At 46.7% G+C, this 22898-nt stretch overlaps 1 protein-coding gene across 4 annotated transcripts in view; it reads left to right on the forward strand.

The window, feature by feature from the left end:
- LOC117367721 (cholesterol 7-desaturase-like) overlaps nt 1–22898 on the forward strand; it is a 132840-nt gene that overhangs the window by 65243 nt on the left and 44699 nt on the right. For 2 of the 4 annotated variants that reach the window (XM_033960574.1, XM_033960572.1), the window contains one exon: nt 20710–20886. The exons of 1 other annotated variant lie outside the window; for it this stretch is intronic. In XM_033960574.1, the coding sequence (XP_033816465.1) occupies nt 20710–20886 (177 nt within the window). Of the gene's footprint in view, nt 1–20709; nt 20957–22898 lie in introns of all 4 variants that reach the window. One more of the 4 variants, XM_033960573.1, reaches the window with a different exon arrangement.

Consider the following 22898-nt stretch of genomic DNA (forward strand, 5'->3'; position numbering starts at 1 on the left):
ACCTTATCAGGGTCATGACCAAGGTGTCGGCTTATGCTCTCTCTGCTCGCAGAATGCTCTGGATCAGGCAGTGAGCGGGCAACTTGGCTTCCAAGGTAACCTTGATCATGCTGCCCTTTAAGGGACATAAGCATTTTGGTAAGGGCCTTGATGACCTTATGGCCAATGTGGCAGATCGCCACCCTAAGTCTCTGCCAGAAAGTTGACCACACTGACCTCTGGGTGGGAGTAGGAGCATTTTTCATCCCTCCCGTTGTTCTTGGCAGTATAACCTCTGTCCAGAGGTCCTTCCAGGATTATAGATGGTGATTCAGCAGTTCCAGATTCCAGCAGTCCTCAGGGGCTTGTGTCAACCCTCCCTCCAAGAAGTCCCCAGTGGCACCAGATTGATAGCCTTACCTCGCATATTGGGGCAGCTGTCGGTGTTTCAGGGCGGGGGGGGGGAGGAGGAGTGAGAGAAAATTTCCTTAGACCTATGGGTGTTGGATATCATCCGAGTGAGTCATGAGATCCGAGTTTTATCACCCTCCTCTGGATCTATTCATAGACTCTCCGGCCAGACAGCTGGAATAGGAAGCCAAAGCCAGTGCCACGCTTCAGACTTTTGAATGTTCAGGCCATAGAACCTGTCCCCAACATCGACCCGGGTTCAGGCAGATACTTCATTGTGCTCAAACACAGAGGACTGGAGGACCATCTTGGATCTCAAGGAAAGGAAGTGAATGCCTTTCTGAAGGTCCTCCATTTACACATGGAAACAGCCCGGTTATCGCAGCTGTGGTGCCTGAAGAATTTCTGGCCTTCCAGGACCTCACAGGTGTATCTGCATATTTCCATCTTTCCAGGCCACAGAAATTATTTGAAGTTTCACATACTTCATCTGCACTTCCAGTTTGCAGCCTGTTCAGATTGGCGATAGCCAGTGGTGTATCTAGCATATGTGACACCCGGGGCCCATCATTTTTTGGCACCCCCCCATCTGTACAAAAAACATGATTTTTAGTAACAAGCCACACGTCACACATGAGTACCTAGGAAAAGGCAGCATCTTACATATGCAGTGAGCAGTACAACATCAATACACCCATTGTAAAACTAAACAAGCCAGACTAGTACAGATCAATCCTACATCATCAATCCTAACAGAAAACCATGTCTTTCGAACACACAGAACACAGAAAATACCTTCGCCTAGTATGGGATATGTCATCACAAACTAACCCCTCCCTCTTTTACAAAACTGTAGTGTGGATTTTAGCCACGGTGGTAACAGCTCTGACGCTCATAGAATTCTGAGCATCACAGCTGCTACCACCACGGCTGGCGCTAAAAAACGCTCCACAGTTTTGTAAAAGGGGGGATAAAATAGAAATACATAGACAAAGGTTAAATTGAACCAGCAAGAAGCTGGACTCTGCATACAATGCAACACCACAGAAACAGTGACACATGTCTCCTAAAGCAACAAATAAATAGAAATTTTTGTTCTACCTTTGTCTTCTCTGGTTTCTGCTTTCCTCATCTTCTTGTTACTCTCTTCCTTCCATCCACTGTCTGCCATCTCTCTGCCCCTATATGGCATCTTCTCTCCTTCTATGCCCCTTCCAGAAACTGTATGCCTCCCCCTTCCATCTCTCCTTTCACCCCCATTGGTCTGGCATCTCTCTCCTCTCCTTCCCTCTCCCACACCTCTCTTCTGCAATCCCTTTCTTCCCTCATTTTCCTTTATAATTTATTTTCTGCATCCATCTAGATTACGTTTTTACTACCCTCTCATCAATTTCCTTTTTTACTGTCTACCTACAGCTCGCCACCTCTTTCCCTCACGCCCTCCAGTATTTCCCTAACTCAATCCTTTTCCCCCATCATGTGCTCTCCTTTTATTTATCCCCTCCTTCCATCCTCTGCCCTCTTCTCTCTCTCCCTACTCTCCACTTCCATCATCTGCCCTCTTCTCTCTCCCCCTTCTCTCCACTTCCATTATCTGCCCCTTCTTTCCTTCCCCCCTCCTTCCATCATCTGCCCTCTTCTCTCTCCCCACTCCCATCATCTACCCCTTCTCCCCACTTCCATCATCTGCCCCTTCTCTCTCTTCCCCCCCACTTCCATCATCTGCCCTCTTCTCTCTCCCTTCTCTTCACTTCCATCATCTGCCCTTCTCTCTCTTTCCATCCTCCTTTCATCATCTGCCCTCTTCTCTCCCCCCACTTCCATCATCGGCCCCTTCTCCCCACTTCCATCATCTGCCCCTTCTCTCTTTCCCCCCCACTTCCATCATCTACCCTCTTCTTTCTCCCCCTTCTCTTTACTTCCGTCATCTGCCCCTTCTCTCTCTTTCCCCCACTTCCATCATCTATCCCCTTCTCTCAATCTCTCCATCCACCACAGGCCCATCTTTCTCCCTCACCTTTCCAATTTTGGCAACAAGATCGGCAATGCCCCCCCCCCCCCGTGACGGCACTCAGCAGCATCGGCGCCCCCCCTACTCCGCGACAGCACTCAAGTTCAGCCTCCTTCTCCCGGCATCAGCAGAACTTCAGATCGGCAACAGGTGCTCAGTCAAAAGCTTCCCCTGACTCAGCTTCCTGTTTCCGCCCAGGCAGTTCAGTCAGGGGAAGCTTTTGACTGAGCACCTGTTGCCGATCTGAAGTTCTGCTGATGCCGGGAGAAGGAGGCCGAACTTGAGTGCTGTTGCGGGGCAGGGGGAGCGCCGATGCCGCTGAGTGCCGTCACAGCCCAGGAATTTTCTGGACCTGTCTGGCTGTACACCCCCCCTAAGGTTGCACCCGGGGTGGACTGCCCCCCCCGCCCCTCCCCCTTGGTACGCCACTGGCGATAGCCCCCCACACTTTCACCAAGGTTATGGTGGTGGTTGCGGCTCATCTCCAGAAGATGGGGATCCAGGTACATCCCTATCTGAACGATTGGCTGATCAGAGCCCTGTCCAGACAGGAGTGCGAAATGGCAGTGCAACGAGTGTTGGAATTGTTGAAACGGTTAGGCTGGATTGTCAACTTCAAGAAGAGCTATCTGGAACGGACCCAGAGTAATGTAATGTAATGTAATTTATTTCTTATATACCGCTACATCCGTTAGGTTCTAAGCGGTTTGAAGAAAATATACATTAAGATTATAAATGAGAAGTAAGAAGGTACTTTAAAAATTCCCTTACTGTCCCGAAGGCTCACAATCTAACTAAAGTACCTGGAAATTAATAAAGAAGAGAAAATAAAGATGGTTGAAAAAAGAAAAATTCTATGTGAACTTATAGGATGGAAATTAAATTGACAGTGAAGAACTGTATGAAAAATACATATGGAATGCAGTTAGAGAGGGTAGGTTACAATCTATTTATGGTATTTGTTTAATTGGAAGGTGTTAAGGTGGGTAATTTGGGGGAAGGTTATCTGGAGTATCTGGGAATTCAGGGCTGCATTTTTCTTCCAGAGCTGTGCAAACAGAAGCTATAATGATAGATTCTGTCCCCCTTGGTGATGCAGATTCCCACTGTGTGACATTATCTTTAGGTGTTGGGCTCCATGGCAGTGCCCCTGGAAAGTGGTTGCCAGGGCACATATGCGACCTCTCCAGGACTCTGGAGGCATTTGCTTCAGATGCAGCTACCATGGACAGGAACAGCTTACATTGGTGGCTTCAGGAAACTTCATTGTTGAAGGGCGTGTCTCTTCAAATATTGGAATGGTTGACTCTCACGACCAATGCCAGTATTTTCAGCTGGGAAGCTCATTGTGGGAACTGCTCGATTCAGGGTAATCAGAAGAAGTGGTCCATAAATAGTCTGGAGCTCCTGGCCATCCAGCTGGCCTTGAATACCCTGGAAAAGATCATCGAGAGAATAGCTGTAAGGGTTTTCTCCAACAATGCCACAGCAGTGGTGTATGTGAACAGACAGGGAGGAATCAGAAGTGCCCCCTTGCACCTAGAGGCTCAGATGCTCTTCCAGTGGATGGAAACCCAACTTCAGGCTGACTTCCTAAATCATCAGTTCCTGGACCTGGGGGAATGGTTGCTCTCTCAAAGGGCAAGTTTTGGCACAAAAAATCTTTTGCTGAACCGAAAAAAGGAAGAAAAGGTTATGCTTCAAGTAACCTTGAAATGACAATCTCACTGTACGCTGCTGGGGCAGGCCAATGATGGATTTGATGGCTTCTGCCAAAAACTCAAAAGTGCAGCACTTCTGTGGGTTGGGCAGGGGAGGGGCAGGCCTGCCTCATTTGGATGGAGGCGGGCCTGCTGGCCGAACAGTGCGAGGACAAATCCAGCCAACTTGTGGGTAAGCGCGAGGGGAGTCCAGAGTAGGGGGTTTCATTGGGAGGGGGGTCCTGGGAGGGAGGGTTGGGGCATTTTGTTAGGGGGGTTGTTGGGGGGTCTGGCAGGAGGGGTTGGGTACCCTCTTGCCAGCGATCTTCAGGGGGACGGGGCCTACCAGCAGGAAAGGTTCAGCATCTTCCTGCCAGCAATCATGCGGTTCTGCGGCAGGAGGGGTTGAGCACTCTCATACCACGATCACCGGGGGTGGGGGGTCTACCGGCAGGAAGGGTTGAGTACCTTCCTTCCGGTGATCATGGGGTTCTGTCGGCAGAAGGGGTTGGGCACCCTCCTGCCGTGATTGTCGGGTGGAGTGGGGGGGTCTACTGGTAGGAAGGGTTGAGCACCTTCCTGCCAGCGATCATGGGGTTCTGTCAGCAGGAGGACACCCTCCTGCCACGATCGCCAGTAGGGGGAGGGGAGACTGTCGGCTGTAGCCTTTAAGTATAGCGGCTGTGTCTACTTACCATGTAGGCAAGTATTTTGCTGGCCTACATTGTAAGTGTCTTCCGCTCTACTAGGGAGACACGTAGGGCCTCCTTGGATCACCTAAGGCTACCGCCTAGCCATAGGCGAGCTTAGGTGGGCTTGCGGGCCTCCCTAGGCTCCTGGAGGCACCTTCAATATAGGCGGCGTGCCTGGGGAACATGTTTTTAGAAAACGTGCCTCCCGATTGGCTGATTAGACATTCAGGACGCACTTTGCAGAATCCAGGCCTAAATGTCTGCTTAATCTTCTGAAAGAGAAAACAAAAATTTTAGTCAATTGGCTCCATTGCCCTGCCTATTTCATTCATAGGACATGAAAGATAATGTAGACAGGGACATAGACTGCTAGGTTGTGCTCCAATCTTCAAAAATAAGCAGATCTTACTAGTTAAGGTAAGATACAGTGTACAGTTAGGTACAGAAGTATTATGAAGTATTGCAGTGTCAATGCTAAGAGGAAAAAGAAACATATTAAATCTTAAAGTGCAAGAAGGAGTGTGTGGCGCAGTAGTTGAAGCTATAGCCTCAGCACCCTGTGGTTGTGGGTTCTAACCCCACGCTACTCCTTGTGACCCTGGGCAAGTCACTCATTTCTCCATAGCCCCAGGTACATTAGATAAATTGTGAGCCCACCGGGACAGATAGGGAAAATGCTTGAGTACCTGATTGTAAAACCGCTTAGATAACCTTGATAGGCGGTATATAAAATCCTAATAAACTTGAAATTTGTCATTTCAAGGTTACTTGAAACATAACCTTTTCTTCCTTTTTTCGGTTCAGCAAAAGATTTTTTGTGCCAAAACTTGTCCAGAATAGCTTTGTATGTATTCCAACTGACTGCTAAGAAAAAGAAGAAGAAACATTTAAAATCAACACCACCCTCAAGGTCACTTAGAACAAACTTCATCCATGTTCCATTCAGGATGACCTGGACCACCTGTCTGCCACCTGGGTCCCACTGCACTCTGAGGAGTGGGCACTGCTGTGCAGAGGTCAGGTGCAGGCTAGATGTGTCTTCTTTTGTCTGCACTTGTGTCTTCTTTTGTCTGCACTTTTGTCATGTCCTAGCCCATTTACTTAATAACTATCATAATGTTCTATTAATCTTGCCAATATCAACAAATCCTTTATTTACCATTATTTCAATTTACAGAAAAATATAGGTACTTAACATCTATCATTGTCATCCTTTAAACTTTATCTCTTTCCTCTGGAGCTTTAACTACCAAGTTTATTTTAAGTTTGTTTTGGGGGGTTTTCCCAAGTGTATTTAAAATTTGATTGATCACTTAATCATACACTCAAGACAATACCCACTAAAAACACTTTATACAAACGTGCAGAGGAACAAAAATTCATATTCCAAAACATGACGTACTGGACAGACAGACCTAATAAAGAACACCGGGATAGAAACACAATAATGGAAAGCAAGGGAGAGAATTATTTTTTTATAATTCTCCATTCTGTTCCCCTCTTCCACCTCTGCTAATCCACATAAGTAAAATAAAACTATATCATATACCACTGTTTTTTTTATTCTTTTGCCAAATGCCCTCTATTTATCAATACAACAATTTTCCTCTGTTAGGGGTTTGTTTGTTTTTTCCCTTCTCATTGAAAGCAAGATAAAGACACTGATTCACAGTGTAACTGTAAATCTATAAAGAGCAGAATTTAAAATACCATGTCATATATAGACGTGGAATATTCTATCATAGTTATAATCACCTATTTCAAAATATTCAGTACAACCTCTTTGATTTTATGATGTTGTGTTTGGTACTTCAGCTAAAGCATATAAATTAAATACTAGGGAATGAGTGAACTTTTCCCTCTCTCCCCATCTCTCTCTCATATTCTGTATGTTCAAGTGGGAAGCAAGATAAGATTCCTAAGGAATAATAACATAGGCAAATAAATAGAAGTTGCACATACTTCAAACACACAAAAATATTTAAATCTTGTTTCACTCATTAAAGCATTGAATTGCAAAGATCTCTACATCTTTAGTTTAAACAGGCTATTTCTAAGGTAACACATCTAGAATTTGACTCATGCAAAGTCTCAGAACCTTGAAAAGCGTTGAATGCCTGAAAGGCAGCTTAATAAAAAATACACCTGAAATAAAATACATTTTTTCCCCTGGCTCCTGTTGCCCTCCACACTTTATCCAAAGTGTACAAACTACTTTAACTTTTTAGTTCAATAAGCCTATTCATCTGGTCATGGAATGATATCTTGAATTATTTATTCAACTACAGTGATGCCTTGGAATACGAACTTAATCCGTTCTAGAACCCTGTTCGAGTTCCAAAGCATTAGAGTTCCAAGACAATTTTTCCCATTGATAATAATAGATACTAGATTAATCCATTCCTGGGTCCCATTCCTGGAAATTGTAACAGTAAATACACTGGATTTTAAGATACAATATTAACAAATACAGTGGTACCTTGGTGGGGGTTGTACTGCAGGTGCTCATGTCACTGCAGATGGTGATGGTGCGCCCCGGCTCCAGGGTGCTGGCTGTAAATCAAACTGCCGCCGTCACCGAGCCCAGACAGGCATCGTTGGCCCTGCCGCTCCCAGACGCTGCCCCCCCTCGGATGCCACCATCCCCCTCCACCAGGACTCTCAGGTGCTGGCCCACTCCTGCCGGACTCACCCCGACTCCCATGCTCCCCCCGAGGCCACCGGCACTATTCCCTCCCTTTGCGATTGCCTCCTCCCCCCCCCACTGACCAGCTCTGTCCTTACCCGTGCACCGCCGGTGTTAGAAAGTGCCTGCCGACGGTTTTCTGCTGTGTTGCTGCTGGGCCTTGAGCATCTGCGCATGCTCAAGGCCTTCTGGATCTCACCCTCTCCGAGATTCTCGGTGAGGGTGAGATCCGGAAGGCCTTGAGCATGTGCAGATGTTCAAGGCCGAGCAGCAGCCCAGCAGAAAAACAGTGGCAGGCACTTTCTAACACCGGCGGCACATGGGTAAGGACAGGGCCAGACATTTTGGGGGGGGAGGAGGCAAATGTGAAGGGAGGGAGCAGCGCCGGTGGCCTCGGGGGGGGGGGGGGAGAAATACTGCTGGTTCCTTGGGTTGGTGCAGGGTGTTCGGATTCCAAAGCAGAGTTCAGATTCTGGGACAAAATTTGCTGGAATTTTTAGTTTGGATTCCAAGTTGTTCGAGTTCTGGGGCATTCGGATTCCGAGGTACCACTGTATTGTATTATCCTAACTCTGGAGAGCCGGTGCTGAGCCAGGCGCGCATATACTACAACAATATTTCTATCCAGTTAAATTAGCACATTATAGGATCACATAGGGCAAAAAATGTTCTTTCTGAGATACAGAAGCTCTAATTAGGGGCTATACTGTACTCCCCACCCCTTTAGAGCATATAATGATCTGTGAATTAACTCCTTGTACTCTTCAGTATCTTAATTTAATTGTAATTTCTCTATCTGCCTTTATAGATTATATTTTAAAATTCCTCAACTGGCTAATGTAGTTGGAAAAATCTCACATCATCCCCTCCCTGTTCACCACAACTGGGAGTAAACCTCCTAAATTATCCTTGCTTTAAGTCTAAGATCTATACCCAGAAAAAATTAATCTGTCCCTTTGCCCAAATCTAATTTTTTCTTTTGCATTCATATACATATACACAATGGCACGTGCACAAATGCTGTAACTTTATAACTCTTGCTAAGCACATATATACAGGCATCATACAAAAACAGATTATACTTGTATAATTTTACAGGTAGCACATGAATATTATTTAATTAAAATAAAGCATGCTTATTTCAAGAATTTATACTTACAGTTATCTGGCCACGCCTTCCATAAAATATACCTTCACCATACAGGACACCCCTAAGCTACAATTTTAGCCTCCATGCCCCCGGGATCACAATTTTTAACACAAATATGCACATAAGACAATCTTCCTTCCCCTTTGTCTGTTTTGTCTCCATGACCACATGATTACCCCACTTCTGGTACCAAATTCTGTAATGCCAAGTTCATTAGGTAGTCAGCACTTCACGAAGTACAAACAGACTTACACAAGATAAGGCTAATTATGCTACTTTATTAGTTACATAAATTGCAGAGCAGTGATATGCTAACTGCAGAGCAGTAATATACTAAATACAGAAGATTTACAAAAATTGCAGGGCACATAAAGCATAAATAATTCAGAATAACCTCACCATGATCGATTGTGACAACAGCGATTCCTCGCAACTGACTGGGAATCCTCTTTTCAGGCAGTGATGGACCGGGTCAATGTTGGGACTATCCCTTTACAGCGCGCTGATGGATTCTAAAACAAAAGGCCCAGGATGGCCTCATATAATATTATCACAGTACCATGAGATTCAAAGTTCCTTCTCACACACATGCCAAATCCCAGCTTCTGGAAATGCCCAATGACCCCCGAAGAACATGGCACCAGGAAGGCCTCCCCCCCCCCCCCCCACCGTGCTACCAAAAATCAGGAAGGATGAAAATTCCCTCCTGCCATTACCCTGCCCCCTCCCCCCTGTAAGACAAAATGGCAGGAAGGATGCCCACTCCCTCCTGCATAACGACTCCCCATCCCCCATGGCAGCAAAACGGCAGGTGGAATGCTCACTCCCTCCTGCCACCGAAGGCCCACTTCCGCACAAGGCGCCCACCCAAACATCCCCTATCTTCCCTTTACCCCCATGAAAAAAGGCAGGAGGGACACACCCACTCTTTCCTGCCACCAGAGGTCCCCCAAACCCCACCCTGCTGTAAACCCCCCCCCCCAGTACCTTTTCATCGAAGTTAGAGCAGGACAGAAGCTCAATCCATCCTGCTCGTAGGTCCATCAGTCCTGAATGGCAGGCCTTTCACTCCCCGGTGCATCATGTGATGCGCAGGGAGGGGCCTATGGTCCCTCTCCTTGCATCACATGATGCACCGGGGAGGGAAATTCCTGCCATTCTGGACTGACGGATCTACAAGTGGGACAGACTGAGCTTTCGTCCTGCTCCAAGTTCAATGAAAAGATACGGTAGGAGTACAGGGGGTGGGGGTGGGGTTTTGGGCGACCTTCGGTGGCAGGAGGGAGTGAGTATCCCTCCTGCCATTATTTTCATGCGGGAAAGGGGGAGGGGATGTTTGGGGGGGACTGGTGCGGGAGTGAGCATCCCTTCTGCCGTTTCACTGCCAAGGTAGGTGGGGAGTCACTAAGACAGGAGGAATTGGGTATCCATCCTGTCAATTTTCTTTTGTGGGGGGGTCAATATTGCAGGAGGAAGTGGGCATTCTTCCTGCCATTGTCGCCAGGGGGGCAGTACATGGTGCAGCTGGTTTGACAGGGAGGGCCTTCATCGGCGGGGGGGGGGGGGGGGGCGTGCTTTTCTTTTTTTTAATGGGGCAGATATTGTGCAAGTGTAACGACCAAGTCTCCAACCTATTGACAACAACCCCAGACTACAAGATGTTCAGAAAGGAAATAAAAACTATACTCTTCAAGAAATCCCTTAATAAAGCTTAATACCATGATAAAGCTTAACCCCCCTCTTATCATCCCCTCCCTAACCCCAGATCCTACTTTTCCCTCTCTTGGAAACCTTCTCTGATCTAACGTTGTAACCCTTCTTCCATAACTCTTTTTGTAATCTGCTTTGAACCGAAAGGTAATGGCGGAATAGAAATCTGTAATGTAATGTAATATAAGTGGCTCTGCAGCCATAAGGGCTATTGGGGTGGTAGATAAATGGGTCTAGGGGATTCTGGAGGTGGTTTGGGGGGCTCACTATGACCTATAAGGGAGCTGTAGTGAAGAGAAGACAATGCCCTGTAAGGTACCCCACTATTTAGGTGCCATGTCTGGGTGTTCAGTCCATCACTTTGCATACGTCCACGTCCAACAGGGCTTGTTCTAGGCGTTTTTGACTTGGGCGAGAAGTTGGACGAAAATGTGGTATAAAGATGGACAATTTAGCGACTTAGACAATCAGATCTGCAGGACGTATAATTAGACAATTTTCGAAAGAAAAAATATTTTGGACGTATTTTTCGAAAATGTGTCCTAGGCTGTTTTTTACTATGGATGAATTGCGAGTTAGACGAAAATGGACTTGGACGTCCCTTTCTATTATGCCCCTCCACATGTTTTGATATTGTCTATAATTGATTTGTAACTTTGTATATCATTTTTTGCCAGCTATAGCAATAGTCTTATGATGCATGTATGTATTTTAACTGTTCACGTTCTTTTGTACCCTGTGCAGAATAATAGGATATTATAGGCTATAAATTTTAGAATGAATAAATAAATGATGGCATCTGCTCTCTTTGCCTCCTGCCCATGCCTTGGTCATGCAGGATCTTTTCCTCACCTCAGTCATCCAAGATTTCGTCTCTTTTTCCCCCACCCAACATTACACCTCTCTTTCCCCCTCCCCCTCTATCGCTTGTCTGTCTCTGCCCTCAAATATTCCTTTTCTTTTCCATGAGTCCATCATTCTTCCCCACCCCACCTACACTCTCTACATCTGTTAGGCCACATCCTTCCAGAGTCCACAATGGCAAGAACAAATAGGAACTGTGATCTTTCCTTCCCTGCCACAGTCTCCATGATTCTGTAGGCTGCAAAGAAGATTAAATCTTGTGGAGCCAGAGCCCTGTGCATGCTGCTGCTGCTGCTAGTTCTGCTTGTCTCCTCCCTCTCTCCTCCTCTAGGAAGTTGGATCACAGAAGAGGGAGGAGAAGAAGGAGGAGGAGGAAGAGGATGAGCAGAGTAATGCTGTCCGATTCACGATTCGAATCAGTTCATCAATTCACTTCAGGTGAATCGATTAGAATTGATTTAAAACACCAAAAAATTGGCTTCCCAATTCGGACCCTTCCCCCTCGCCCCCTAAAGCAGGAGCGGCAGCATTGCTCTTGCTGGCCGGTCGCTGCCGCACCTGCTTTAGAGGGCGAGGAGGGAGGGTCAGTCGGGAAGTGCTGCTGTCGGCTTCCCCCCCTGCTGGTCGATTCCACCCCCGGCGTCCGATTTCCCATCCTGGCATCCGGCTTACCCCCTGGCCTCCCGCTTCTCCCCTGGCCTCCCCACACCATTTACCTTATAGGTGAAGCCTGCAGAGCAGATCGCAGTACTAGCGTCTTTGCAAACTGCTTTGAGCTGTTTCCTCTGCTGCGGTCCACCCCTCCTCTGACGTCAGAGGCAGGATCGCAGCAGAGGAAACAGCTCAAAGCAGTTTGCAAAGACGCTAGTACCGCGATCTGCTTTGCAGGCTTCACCTATAAGGTAAACGGTGCGGGGAGGCCAGGGGGAACACGGAGGCCTTCCCGGGGGGGTTGCGCAGTCTTTCGGGGTGGGACAGGCATTCAGGGGGATAGGCCTTGGGGGATGCAGACCTTCAAGGGGGGTGCAGACCTTCAAGGGGGGGACAGGCTTTCAGAGGTGAGGTGCAAGCCTTCAGGGGGGACAGACCTTCAGGGGAGGGGGGCCCTGGTATAGAAGTACACGGAGGGAGGGAGGGAAAGGGGGGTTTCAAAGAGTCGTGCATATGCCGGACTTTGGGGGGGAAGAAATAATGGGTCTAAAAATAGAGGAGAAGGAGAGAGATAATGGACAATGGGATTTAGGGAATGAAGGAACAGAAAGGGAGAAAAGTTGGTCATAAGGGATGATGTGGAGGGGAGGGATAGAGATACTGGATAGGAGGGTAGTTGGGAAAAGAAAGGGAGAGATGGTAGACTCTGGGGTGGTGGGGAAGGAGGGAAAGATGCTAGATGAAAGAGTTGTTAAGAAAAGGTGGATCTGTGGATGGAGACAAAAAAAAAGAAAGGTGCCAGACCTCCAGGGGAGGGAAGGGGAGGACAGAGATGGAAGATGGCACGGAGAAAGAAGAAAGAAGGAGACCCTGGCAAGCAAGTTATCGGAAGACAACCAGAGCCTGGGGCCAACAAGATTTGAATAATGATCAGACAACAAAATGTAGAAAAACTAATTTTATTTTCTGTTTTGTGATTACAATATGTGAGATTTGAAAAATGTATCCTGCCAGAGCTGGTGTTAGACTGCAAACGTGAGCTAGGATTTAACAGAGAGAGGAAAAATCTTTTTTGTTTGTTTATTTTGTTTACACCACAGCGCCAGTGTGGTTAGGAGAAGGCAAAGGGGGTGAAGAGGCTATAAAATAAATCCACCAGGATGTTTGAAAAAAAACACCCAATTGGGCAGGAAAATCAAATCGAATCAAAAAACCAATTCAATAGGCTGAATCGAATCGAATTTTTTTTTTCCTGAATCGGGCAGCACTAGAGCAGAGCCAGTTGCAGCACACAGGGTTCTGGCCCTGTGCAAGATTTAACTTTCTTTGCAGCCTGCAGAGTCATAGAGACCGTGGCAGGGAAGGGAAGATCTTGCTCTATTTATTCTTGCTGCTGCAGACGTGTGCAGGGAGGGGAAGTTAGTGCTTAGTCTCCCCAAGCCTCTTATACTGGGTGGCTCTACTTTGCACATCTCTTCCAATTAATTTTTAATCCCCTTGACCCCCAATTTGTGATTGTCCCAATGTCACTGCTTTTAAAATCTGGGCAAATTGTCTATTTGATAATTGTCCACTTTTTCCTGTGGGTTAAAGTGCATGTTTGATTTTGATTTGTAGCTTCTTTACACACACACCCTCCAAGTAAGATAATGGCTTGTAGATAGAGGTAAGCTTTCTCATGAATTAAAAGAATGCCACTGATACACATGCATACTTCACAGCATTAGTCAACGAGTGGCACACCATACTTCCTTTTATCTTCCACCCACCTACATATTTACTAATTAATGAAACATACTTATGCCCAAATCTGCAAATGGAGGGCAGAGGAAATGTGGCATTTTGCCATACTGTAAATGTGGACTTTCAACATGTTAACTTTTTTCATTGTAATGTTAAAAATGAAATTAAAATAGTGCATGTTTTTCTATTTGAAATCAGAATATATCTAGAACAAATTGCTCTATTTATGTTACTTGTCTTAAATTCACTCTATAGCGGGGGTGTCAAAGTTCCTCCTCGAGGGCCGCAATCCAGTCGGGTTTTCAGGATTTCTCCAATGAATATGCATGAGATCTATTAGCATACAATGAAAGCAGTGCATACAAATAGATCTCATACATATTCTAATCTAATCTAATCTTCCATTTGTGAGTCGCACATACCTATACAGGCTCAAAGTGACAGATCAAAGAGGAAGGAGAGAGTAGTAGGGGAAGGGGGCACGGAGAAACAAGAGAAGGGACTTAGAAGAAGGGAGTGCTATACAGAAATTGAGACATTTAAGCCCTGATTCTGTATAGGACGCACGGGAGAAGTGTCCTATTCAGAATCGGGCCTACACTAAACCCCGATTCTGTAACCGGCGTCCATGTTACAGACGCTGGTTAGAGAATCGGGTTAGATTAGACATGGCCCGCTACACTTATCGCGGCAAGGGATCTCTCTGCCGCTATAAGTATAGCGGGCCACGGCCCCCTGTCCGATTGCAGGCAGGAGGGTGCCCAAAACCTCATGCCAAAAGATGCTCCCCCCCGACACTACCGACCGCCCTCCCCCGACATTACCGATCTCCCTCCCCACCCCGACACTACCGATCTGGCAGGAGGGTGCCCAAACCCTCTTGCCAGAAGATGCCCCCCTGACACTACCGATCGCTGGCAGGAGGGTGTCCAATCCCTCCTGCCCGAAGACGCACCCTCCCCCCCCCCAGCGCTATCAGCCCCCAAACCTCCACCCCACCAAACTAACCTTTTCTTTTGGCCAGACAGGTCTTGCCCGTCCAGCCGGCAGGCCCGCCTTGTCGAAATGAGGCGGGCCCGCCCCTTCCCGGCCCATCCCGCCGAAGCCTAAGGCCTGATTGGCCCAGTCTCTAGAAGCCTGGACCAATCAGGCCTTAGGCATAGCGGGTCCGCCCATCCCCACTTAATCTAAGGCCTGATTGGCCCAGGCTCTAAGCGCCTGGGCCAATCAGGCCTTAGGCTTCGGCGGGATGGGCCTGCCAGCGATCGGTAGTGTGGGGGGGGGCATCTTCTGGCAGGAGGGTTTGGGCACCCTCCTGCCAGCGATCGGACAGGCAGCCGCGGAGAGATCCCTTGCCGCAATAAGTATAGCGGCCACGTCTACTTACAATGTAGACCAGCATTTTGTTGGCCTACATTGTAAGCGTCTCTTCTTCTACTAGGGAGACGCGTAGGGCCGCCTAGGTTCGCCTAAGGCCCTTAGGCGAGCTTAGGCGTCTTGCGGGCCTCCCTAGGCTCTCGGAGGCGCCTTCAATATAGGCGGCCTGCCTGGGGAGCATTTTTTTTAAAAACGTGCATCCCGATTGGCTGATTAGACAGCTGTAGGATGCCTACAGCTGCCTAAAATCTGGACGCACTTTGTAGAATCAGGGCCTTAATTGTCAGAGGTGAGTCTTCAGGTTTTTTCTGAATGTAGTGTAGTTTGTCTCTTTCTTGATAACTTCTGGTAGGTCATTCCAGGTTTTTACACACCCAGATAAGTTAGCATAGAGTAAAAAATTTGCTTGTAGTGGAGGTATTTTATGGATGGCAGGTTTAGTTGAATTCTGTTAAGGATTCTTTTTGATGTCGACCAAACATTAGAGAATAATTGGATCGGGGGGCTGCTGAATTGCCGTATAAAATCTGGTGTAGGATACATGATAACATAAGAACATAAGAAATGCCTCTGCTGGGTCAGACCCGAGGTCCATCTTGCCCAGCAGTCCGCTCACGCGGTGGCCCAACAGGTCCAGGACCTGTGCAGTAATCCTCTATCTATACCCCTCTATCCCCTTTTCCAGTAGGAAATTGTCCAATCCCTTCTTAAACCCCAGTACCGTACTCTGTCCTATAACATCCTCTGGAAGCGCATTCCAGGTATCCACCACACGTTGGGTAAAAAAGAACTTCCTAGTATTTGTTTTGAATCTGTCCCCTAACAACTTTTCCGAGTGGCCTCTTGTTCTTTTATTTTTTGAAAGTTTGAAGAATCTGTCCCTCTCAACTCTCTCTATACCCTTCATTATCTTATAAGTCTCTATCATATCCCCTCTAAGTCTCCTCTTCTCCAGGGAAAAGAGACCCAGCTTCTCCAATCTTTCAGCGTATGACAGGTTTTCCATACCTTTTATCAGACGTATCGCTCTCCTCTGAACCCTCTCGACTAACGCCATATCCTTCTTTAGGTACGGCGACCAATATTGGACGCAGTACTCTAAATGTGGGCGCACCTTTGCCCGATACAACGGCAGGATAACTTCTTTCGTTCTGGCTGTAATACCCTTTTTGATTATACCAAGCATTCTATTTGCTCTCTTAGCGGCCGCTGCACACAGTGTCATCAGCTTCATTGTCATGTCCACCATTACCCCCAAGTCCCTTTCCTGGGTACTCTTATTCAATAACATCCCTCCCATTGTATAGTCGTATCTCGAGTTTCTGCTCCCCACATGTAATACCTTACATTTCTCAACGTTGAACTTCATCTGCCATCTCGTTGCCCATTCTTCTAGTTTATTCAAGTCTCTCTGCAATTCTTCGCAGTCCTCTTTAGTCCGAGCTCCATTAAATAGTTTGGTGTCATCCGCAAATTTTATTATCTCACACTTCGTCCCTGTTTCTAGATCATTTATAAAGATATTAAATAGCATTAGCCCGAGCACCGAGCCCTGCGGGACACCACTCGTGACCCTCCTCCAGTCGGAGTAGTGACCCTTCACTCCTACCCTTTGTTTTCTATCCTCCAACCAGTTTCTGATCCATCTATGTACGTCTCCTTCCACCCCATGATTCTTCAGTTTCCGGAGTAGACGTTCATGGGGCACCTTGTCAAAGGCTTTTTGGAAATCTAGATATATGATGTCTATGGGGTCTCCTTTGTCCATCCGTCTGTTAATCCCTTCGAAGAAGTGCAATAAGTTCGTTAGGCACGATCTTCCCTTGCAGAAACCATGATGGCTGGTTAACAGAAGCTCATTTTTTTCAAAATGTTCATCAATGTTTTCTTTTATCAGTGTTTCCGCCATTTTTCCCGGAATCGAAGTCAGGCTCACCGGCCTGTAGTTTCCCGGGTCACCTCTTGATCCCCTTTTAAAGATGGGCGTAACGTTGGCTATCTTCCAATCCTCCGGGATCACGCCTGTTTTCAGAGATAAGTCGCAAATTTGCTGCAGTAGTTCCACTATCTCCTCCTTTAATTCCTTCAGAACCCTTGGATGTATCCCGTCCGGACCCGGGGATTTGTCAGTTTTTAGTCTTTCTATCTGCCTGCGGACGTCCTCAAGGCTCACTTCCATGGATGTTAATTTTTCTGCTTGACTTCCGTTGAAGAATTGCTCAGGTTCTGGTATGTTGGACGTGTTTTCGTTTGTAAATACAGACGAAAAGAACATGTTAAGCCTTTCTGCCACTACCTTCTCCTCCTTCACCACTCCCTTCCTGTCTCCGTCGTCCAGCGGTCCCACCTCCTCTCTAGCCGGCTGTTTCCCTTTAACATATCTAAAGAATGGTTTGAAATTTCTAGCTTCCCTGGCTAGCCTCTCCTCATACTCTCTTTTGGCTTTCCAAACCACACGGTGACATTCTTTTTGATACTTCCTATGCTCTTTCCAGTTCCCCTCAGTTTTGTCTTTTTTCCATTTCTTGAATGAATTTTTCTTATTGCCTATCGCTTCCTTAACTATTTTGGTTATCCACGCCGGGTCTTTTGTTCGATTTTTTTTACACCCCTTCCTGAATTTAGGGATATACAGATTTTGCGCCTCGTTCACCATGTCCTTGAAGAAGGACCAGGCATGATTTACCGATTGCCATTTTTTGGAAGTGTTCTTAAGTTTCTTCCTTACCATTTCCCTCATTGCTTCGTAGTTTCCTTTCCTGAAGTTGAAAGTTGTCGCTATGGTTCTCTTTCCTTTCGGTATTCCTACCTCAACCTTGAACTTGATCATGTTATGATCGCTGTTTCCCAATGGTCCCACTACCTCTACTTCCTTTGCAGGTCCACTTAACCCATTTAGGACTAGATCCAGAGTGGCATTTCCTCTTGTCGGTTCTCTAACAAGCTGCTCCATGAAGCAATCTTGAGTAGTTTCCAGGAATTCGGTCTCCCTAGCGCATTTCGAGCTTCCAAGACCCCAGTCTATCCCGGGGTAGTTGAAGTCTCCCATAATAACCGTGTTGCCGCTTTTGCATTCTCGCTTCATCTCGGATTCCATTTCCTCAACGATATCTCTGGTTTGCCCGGGTAGACGATAATATAGGCCCATCTTTATTTCAGGCCCTTTCCTTCCCGGTATTTTAACCCATAGCGATTCCAGCTTGTTGGTCGTCTCTGCTGTGTCCATTCTTGTGGATTGTATGCTTTCTTTTATGTATAGGGCTATTCCACCTCCTTTTTGTCCTGTCCTGTCCTGGCGATAGAGCTTGTATCCCGGCAGTGCTGTATCCCATTTGCTTTCCTCATTCCACCATGTTTCAGAAATTCCAATGATGTCGCTGTCTTCTGCGTTGGCCAGGGCTTCTAGTTCCCCCATTTTGCTTCTTAGGCTCCTTGCATTAGCATATATGCACTTTAGTTCCTGGTATTTTGTAGTCCTCCTTTCCTTTCCCTGTGCTTCAGTCTTTTTTTTTCTTCTCTTTGGCTGCAAACATTCTAACTTCTTCTTCTGGGTTAGTCGACTCCTGCAATTTTTCCCTTGTTTCTTCCCAGCCTTTTTTCCCCTCAGTATCTTCACGGGATACCGTCTTCCGAATCATCGACGCTTGGTCAACTGTCGGCTTTCCCCTTCTTCTTAGTTTAAAGCCTGTTCTATTCCTCTCTTGACGTTGTTTGCTAGGAGTCTAGTTCCCGCCGCGCTCAGGTGCAGTCCATCTTTCCTGTAGAGCTTGCTCTTGCCCCAAAACGCCGTCCAGTTCCTCACGAAGTGGAATCCTTCATCCTCACACCATTTCCTCATCCACGCATTTATTGATTGTAGTTCCTCTTGCCTTTTCACGTCTGCCCTCGGTACCGGTAGGATCTCTGAAAACGCTATCTTCTGGGCCCTCATCCTCAGCTTCCTTCCCAGAGTCTTGAACTGTTCTATCAGCGTGCTTCTTTTGTAGTCTCTCCTACTGACATCATTCGTCCCGATGTGGATCACTATTGCGGTCTCTTCTGTCTCCGCTCCTTCCATGATCATTCCAATTTTGTCCACGATGTCCTTGGTTCTTGCTCCCGGAAGGCAGGTCACCAGTCTATCCTCTCTCCCTCCTGCTATGTGGCTGTCCACATGCCTCAGGATCGAGTCTCCCACTAGGATCGCTGACTTTCCCTTCTTCAGTTCTCGCCTCGGTCTCTGGTCAGTGTCCTCGATGTGCTTCGCTCTTTCTTCTTTTGGGCCTCGACTAGCCAAATTCTCCCCCTCATGTGGTAGTCCTCTATGGGTATCATCTGTGAGGTAATCTGCTTCTTTGAGGTAATCTACTTCTTGCTCTCCCGGTGTAGCTTCTTCATCTGAAGTTCATTCTCTTCCACCTTCGTCCTGTATGCCTCTTCAATGAATCTCTCGAGTTCCCTGACTTCCTCCTCAATGTGTCTCTCACTCATGGAGTCTTCAGCTGTTCTGATTGGGTTCTCCGTGGTGTAAAATCCTTCTAGCTCCTGTATCTTGTCCTCCAGTCGCTTGACCTCCTTCTTCAAGCTTTTCAGCTCCTGACACCGACTGCATACATATGACTGTCTCCCCGAGGGGAGGTAGTCATACATATGACAGTCTGTGCAGAACACTGGAAAGCTCATCTTCTGGCTTCCCTCTGCTTCCATTGTTGTTCCTGCTTTAAGATACCAGTTGAGATTACTACTTGTGACTGCTTTGTGTCCTTTCTCTCTCCCTACCTGCTGCTGGTGGTGTCCTCCCTGACTCTCTCTCTGTGCTGGTGCCCTTTCTTTCTCTCTCTAGCTGTCTCTGGTGTCCTCTCGCTCACTGCCTGCTGGTGGTGTCTTCTCTGTCTCTCTCTCTGTGCTGGTGTCCTCTCTCTCTGTGCTGGTGTCTCTCTTACTCTCTCTACCAGCTGCTGGTGTCCGCTCGCTCTCTACCAGTTGCTGGTGTCCTCTCGCTCTCTACTAGCCTATGGTGTCCTCTCTCTCACTCTCTCCCTATGCCTGCTTGCTGCCTCTTTGGTATAGTTGTGTGTGAACGACTTGGTCATTAGTGTTTGTCTCTGTTACCTTCTGTGCCTGCCACTTACTGCTTCTTTATCCTTCTGTTCTACTCCGGTGTTCGATAGTAGAGACTTGTCCCTTCCAAAGGGACTTCCAAACTTGTCTCTTGCAAAGGCGAGCGCCTTTGCTGCGCGCCTTTGCCGCGCGCCGAACAGTTGCGAGCCGTTGGCTCCTCCCCTTTTCAAGGGGGAGTCCGACGCTGCCTCTGACGCGGTGGGCGGAGCGTACTCTCGCCGCTTCCCCGAGTCTTGTGCTTCCTCTTGCCTCCTCTGCCTGCTTAATCCACTGCTTCTCCGGCTCTCCCCAGCTCAATCCAGGTACACAAGCACGCTGCCTCCTTCTCCTGCACTTGGTACTGGATTTGAAAATTATTCGGGATGATATTGGGAGCCAGTGAAGTTGCCTGATGAAGGTTGTGATTGAGTCAAATTTCTTTAAATTGTAGATTAATCTAACGGGAAATCCTAAAAACCCGACTGGATTGCGGCCCTTGAGGAGGGACTTTGACACCCCTGCTCTATAGGAATGTATCCTACAGATGTCTCATGATTTATTTTGGAGATTCATTGTATATAAAACTGTTTTCCCAACTTAATAGACTGGGTCAAGTTTTGAAAAATATTTTAACATTTTGATATTTTTAATTAAAGGTGGGACCAGGCTTGGTTTTCATGACCTTCAAGCATGATTTCCTTGGGAGTGGTGTGATTTTGCTTTGTGTAACACCAGTGGAACCTCTCCTACAGAGAGTCTCTCATAGCATCTATTACCAGGAGAATATGATAACTGCTATACCTAAGTTTATTCTTTGGGTAGAATGCAAACAGGTAATGTCTCTTTCTGTCTCGATCTCCTGCAAACAAAGAAGAAAAGGCACAATCCAACAAAAACACAAAGGTATGAAAACGTTGGATGAAACAGTCCAGCGTAATAAGGTGAAATATTTTTTATTCTAATGAGTCGTTCTGGTAATGCCACATCGGAGGCATAAACATTTTTCTTAAAATAAATTAAAAAATATGATGACAAATTCAAACAATATATATTTTTTTAAAAATACCATACTGCACACGATAAAATAAAAAAAATTACATAGGCCAACAAAAAAAAATGTTTTCAAGGTGTCTTGGGTTTTATTACCTATTCCTGGGATTATTTGGGGTGCTGTTTAGAAAATTGCATTGATAGACTGCATCAGCTCTAGTTTCTTAGATATGGTTGAATTAATTTTTTACCTCTATTTAAAAGATCTCTTCTGCAGAATGTCATAAGCTTTCTTTTTGAATGGGAAATTTATGTATTTAACTTATACACCACCACTACAACCACTACATACAGTATAAAGCAATGATCTCAAACTCAAACCCTTTGCAGGGCCACATTTTGGATTTGTAGGTACTTAGACGGCCACAGAAAAAATAGTTAATGTCTAATTAAAGAAATGACAACTTTACATGAGGTAAAACTCGTTATCTAATATAATAAAGCCCTAAGCATGCATGCGCACTCCCACCTGCGTGCTCCCGTTTACCGTGCGCTGTAGGGACCCGCAGGTAGGAGTGCGCATGCGCACGGCGGTGCAAAGCCTGTCGGCCGCGGCGGCTCTTGCCGTCTGAAGGATAAAGCTAATTCCTAGCTCCCAGGATTCTCCTCCTGCTCCGGCTGGGCCCGCGTAAAAAAACCCAAAACCCCCAGAGCTCGCTTCGGGTCTGGCAAGGGCTGCAGGTCCTGAAACCTTCCGATTCAAGCAGTGTCTGCAGCACTCTACACACGCTGCTTCGGGGCCTTCTACTGCCCTGATTTGCTGGGCAGTAGAAGGCCCCGAAGCAGCGTGTGTAAAGTGCTGCAGACACTGCTGGAATCGGAAGGTTTGTTGGGACCGCGGGAAGGGAAGAGGGGGGGGGGTAAGGGACTAAGGGAGCCGGCCAGACTGTGGGAAGGGAAGGGGGGTAGGGGAAACGCTGCTGCTGTACAGGGAAGTGGTGTGGGGGGAGGGAAATGGAGGGGGAGGGAATGCTGCTGTGGCTGCTGCACAGGAAAGTGGTGGGAGAGAAATGCTGCTGCATAAGAGGCAGGGAGAGAGACAGATAGATAGAAAGAAAAGAAGAAAGACACAGGGGCAGGGAGAGACACAGAAAGACAGACAGACAAAGGGGGCCAGGGAGAGAGACAGACAACGGGAGGGAGAGAGAGACAGAAATAAAGACACACAGACATATATTCTAGCACTCGTTAATGTAACGGGCTAAAAATACTAGTAGTTTATAAATCTTTCCTTAATTGCTTCTGATAATTTCAGCTATACACAGCTTAAAGCAGTGCAACATGCAGAAAGTGAAGTTTAAATAGTTTTTCACTTTCTGCATGTTGCACTGCTTTCAGCTGTGTATAGCTGAAATTATCAATAAAGGAAAGATTTATAAACTATTAAGAGTTTTACCTCATGCAAAATTGTAATTTAGATTCTAAAGTATCAAATGCAAGAGACAATATTTTGGTGTAGTCCTCTAGGCTTTTTTGTAGAGGGGAGAATCAATATCTGACTTGTGCCTGGAAAACAATCACCGCCAGGAGAGGTGCCGAATTTCGTGAAAGTTCACGAGATTACGTATACACGCACAAGCTGCACTGCCTCCAATGGTTACCTTACATTCTGGAACATTGCCCGCTTCACTGCTGTAACCTCACGCAAGCGCTTTCCTGCGTCTGTATGCTATTGTCCTCTCCACCTCACAATCGCATACAGACGCAGGAAAGCACTTTCATGAGGTTACAGCAGTGAGACGGGCAATGTTCTAGAACAATGGCAACATACCAAGGGCCTCAAAATAGTACCTGG

The sequence above is a fragment of the Geotrypetes seraphini genome, chromosome 10 (assembly GCF_902459505.1).
Source record: "Geotrypetes seraphini chromosome 10, aGeoSer1.1, whole genome shotgun sequence".
Classification (NCBI taxonomy): Eukaryota; Metazoa; Chordata; class Amphibia; order Gymnophiona; family Dermophiidae; genus Geotrypetes; species Geotrypetes seraphini.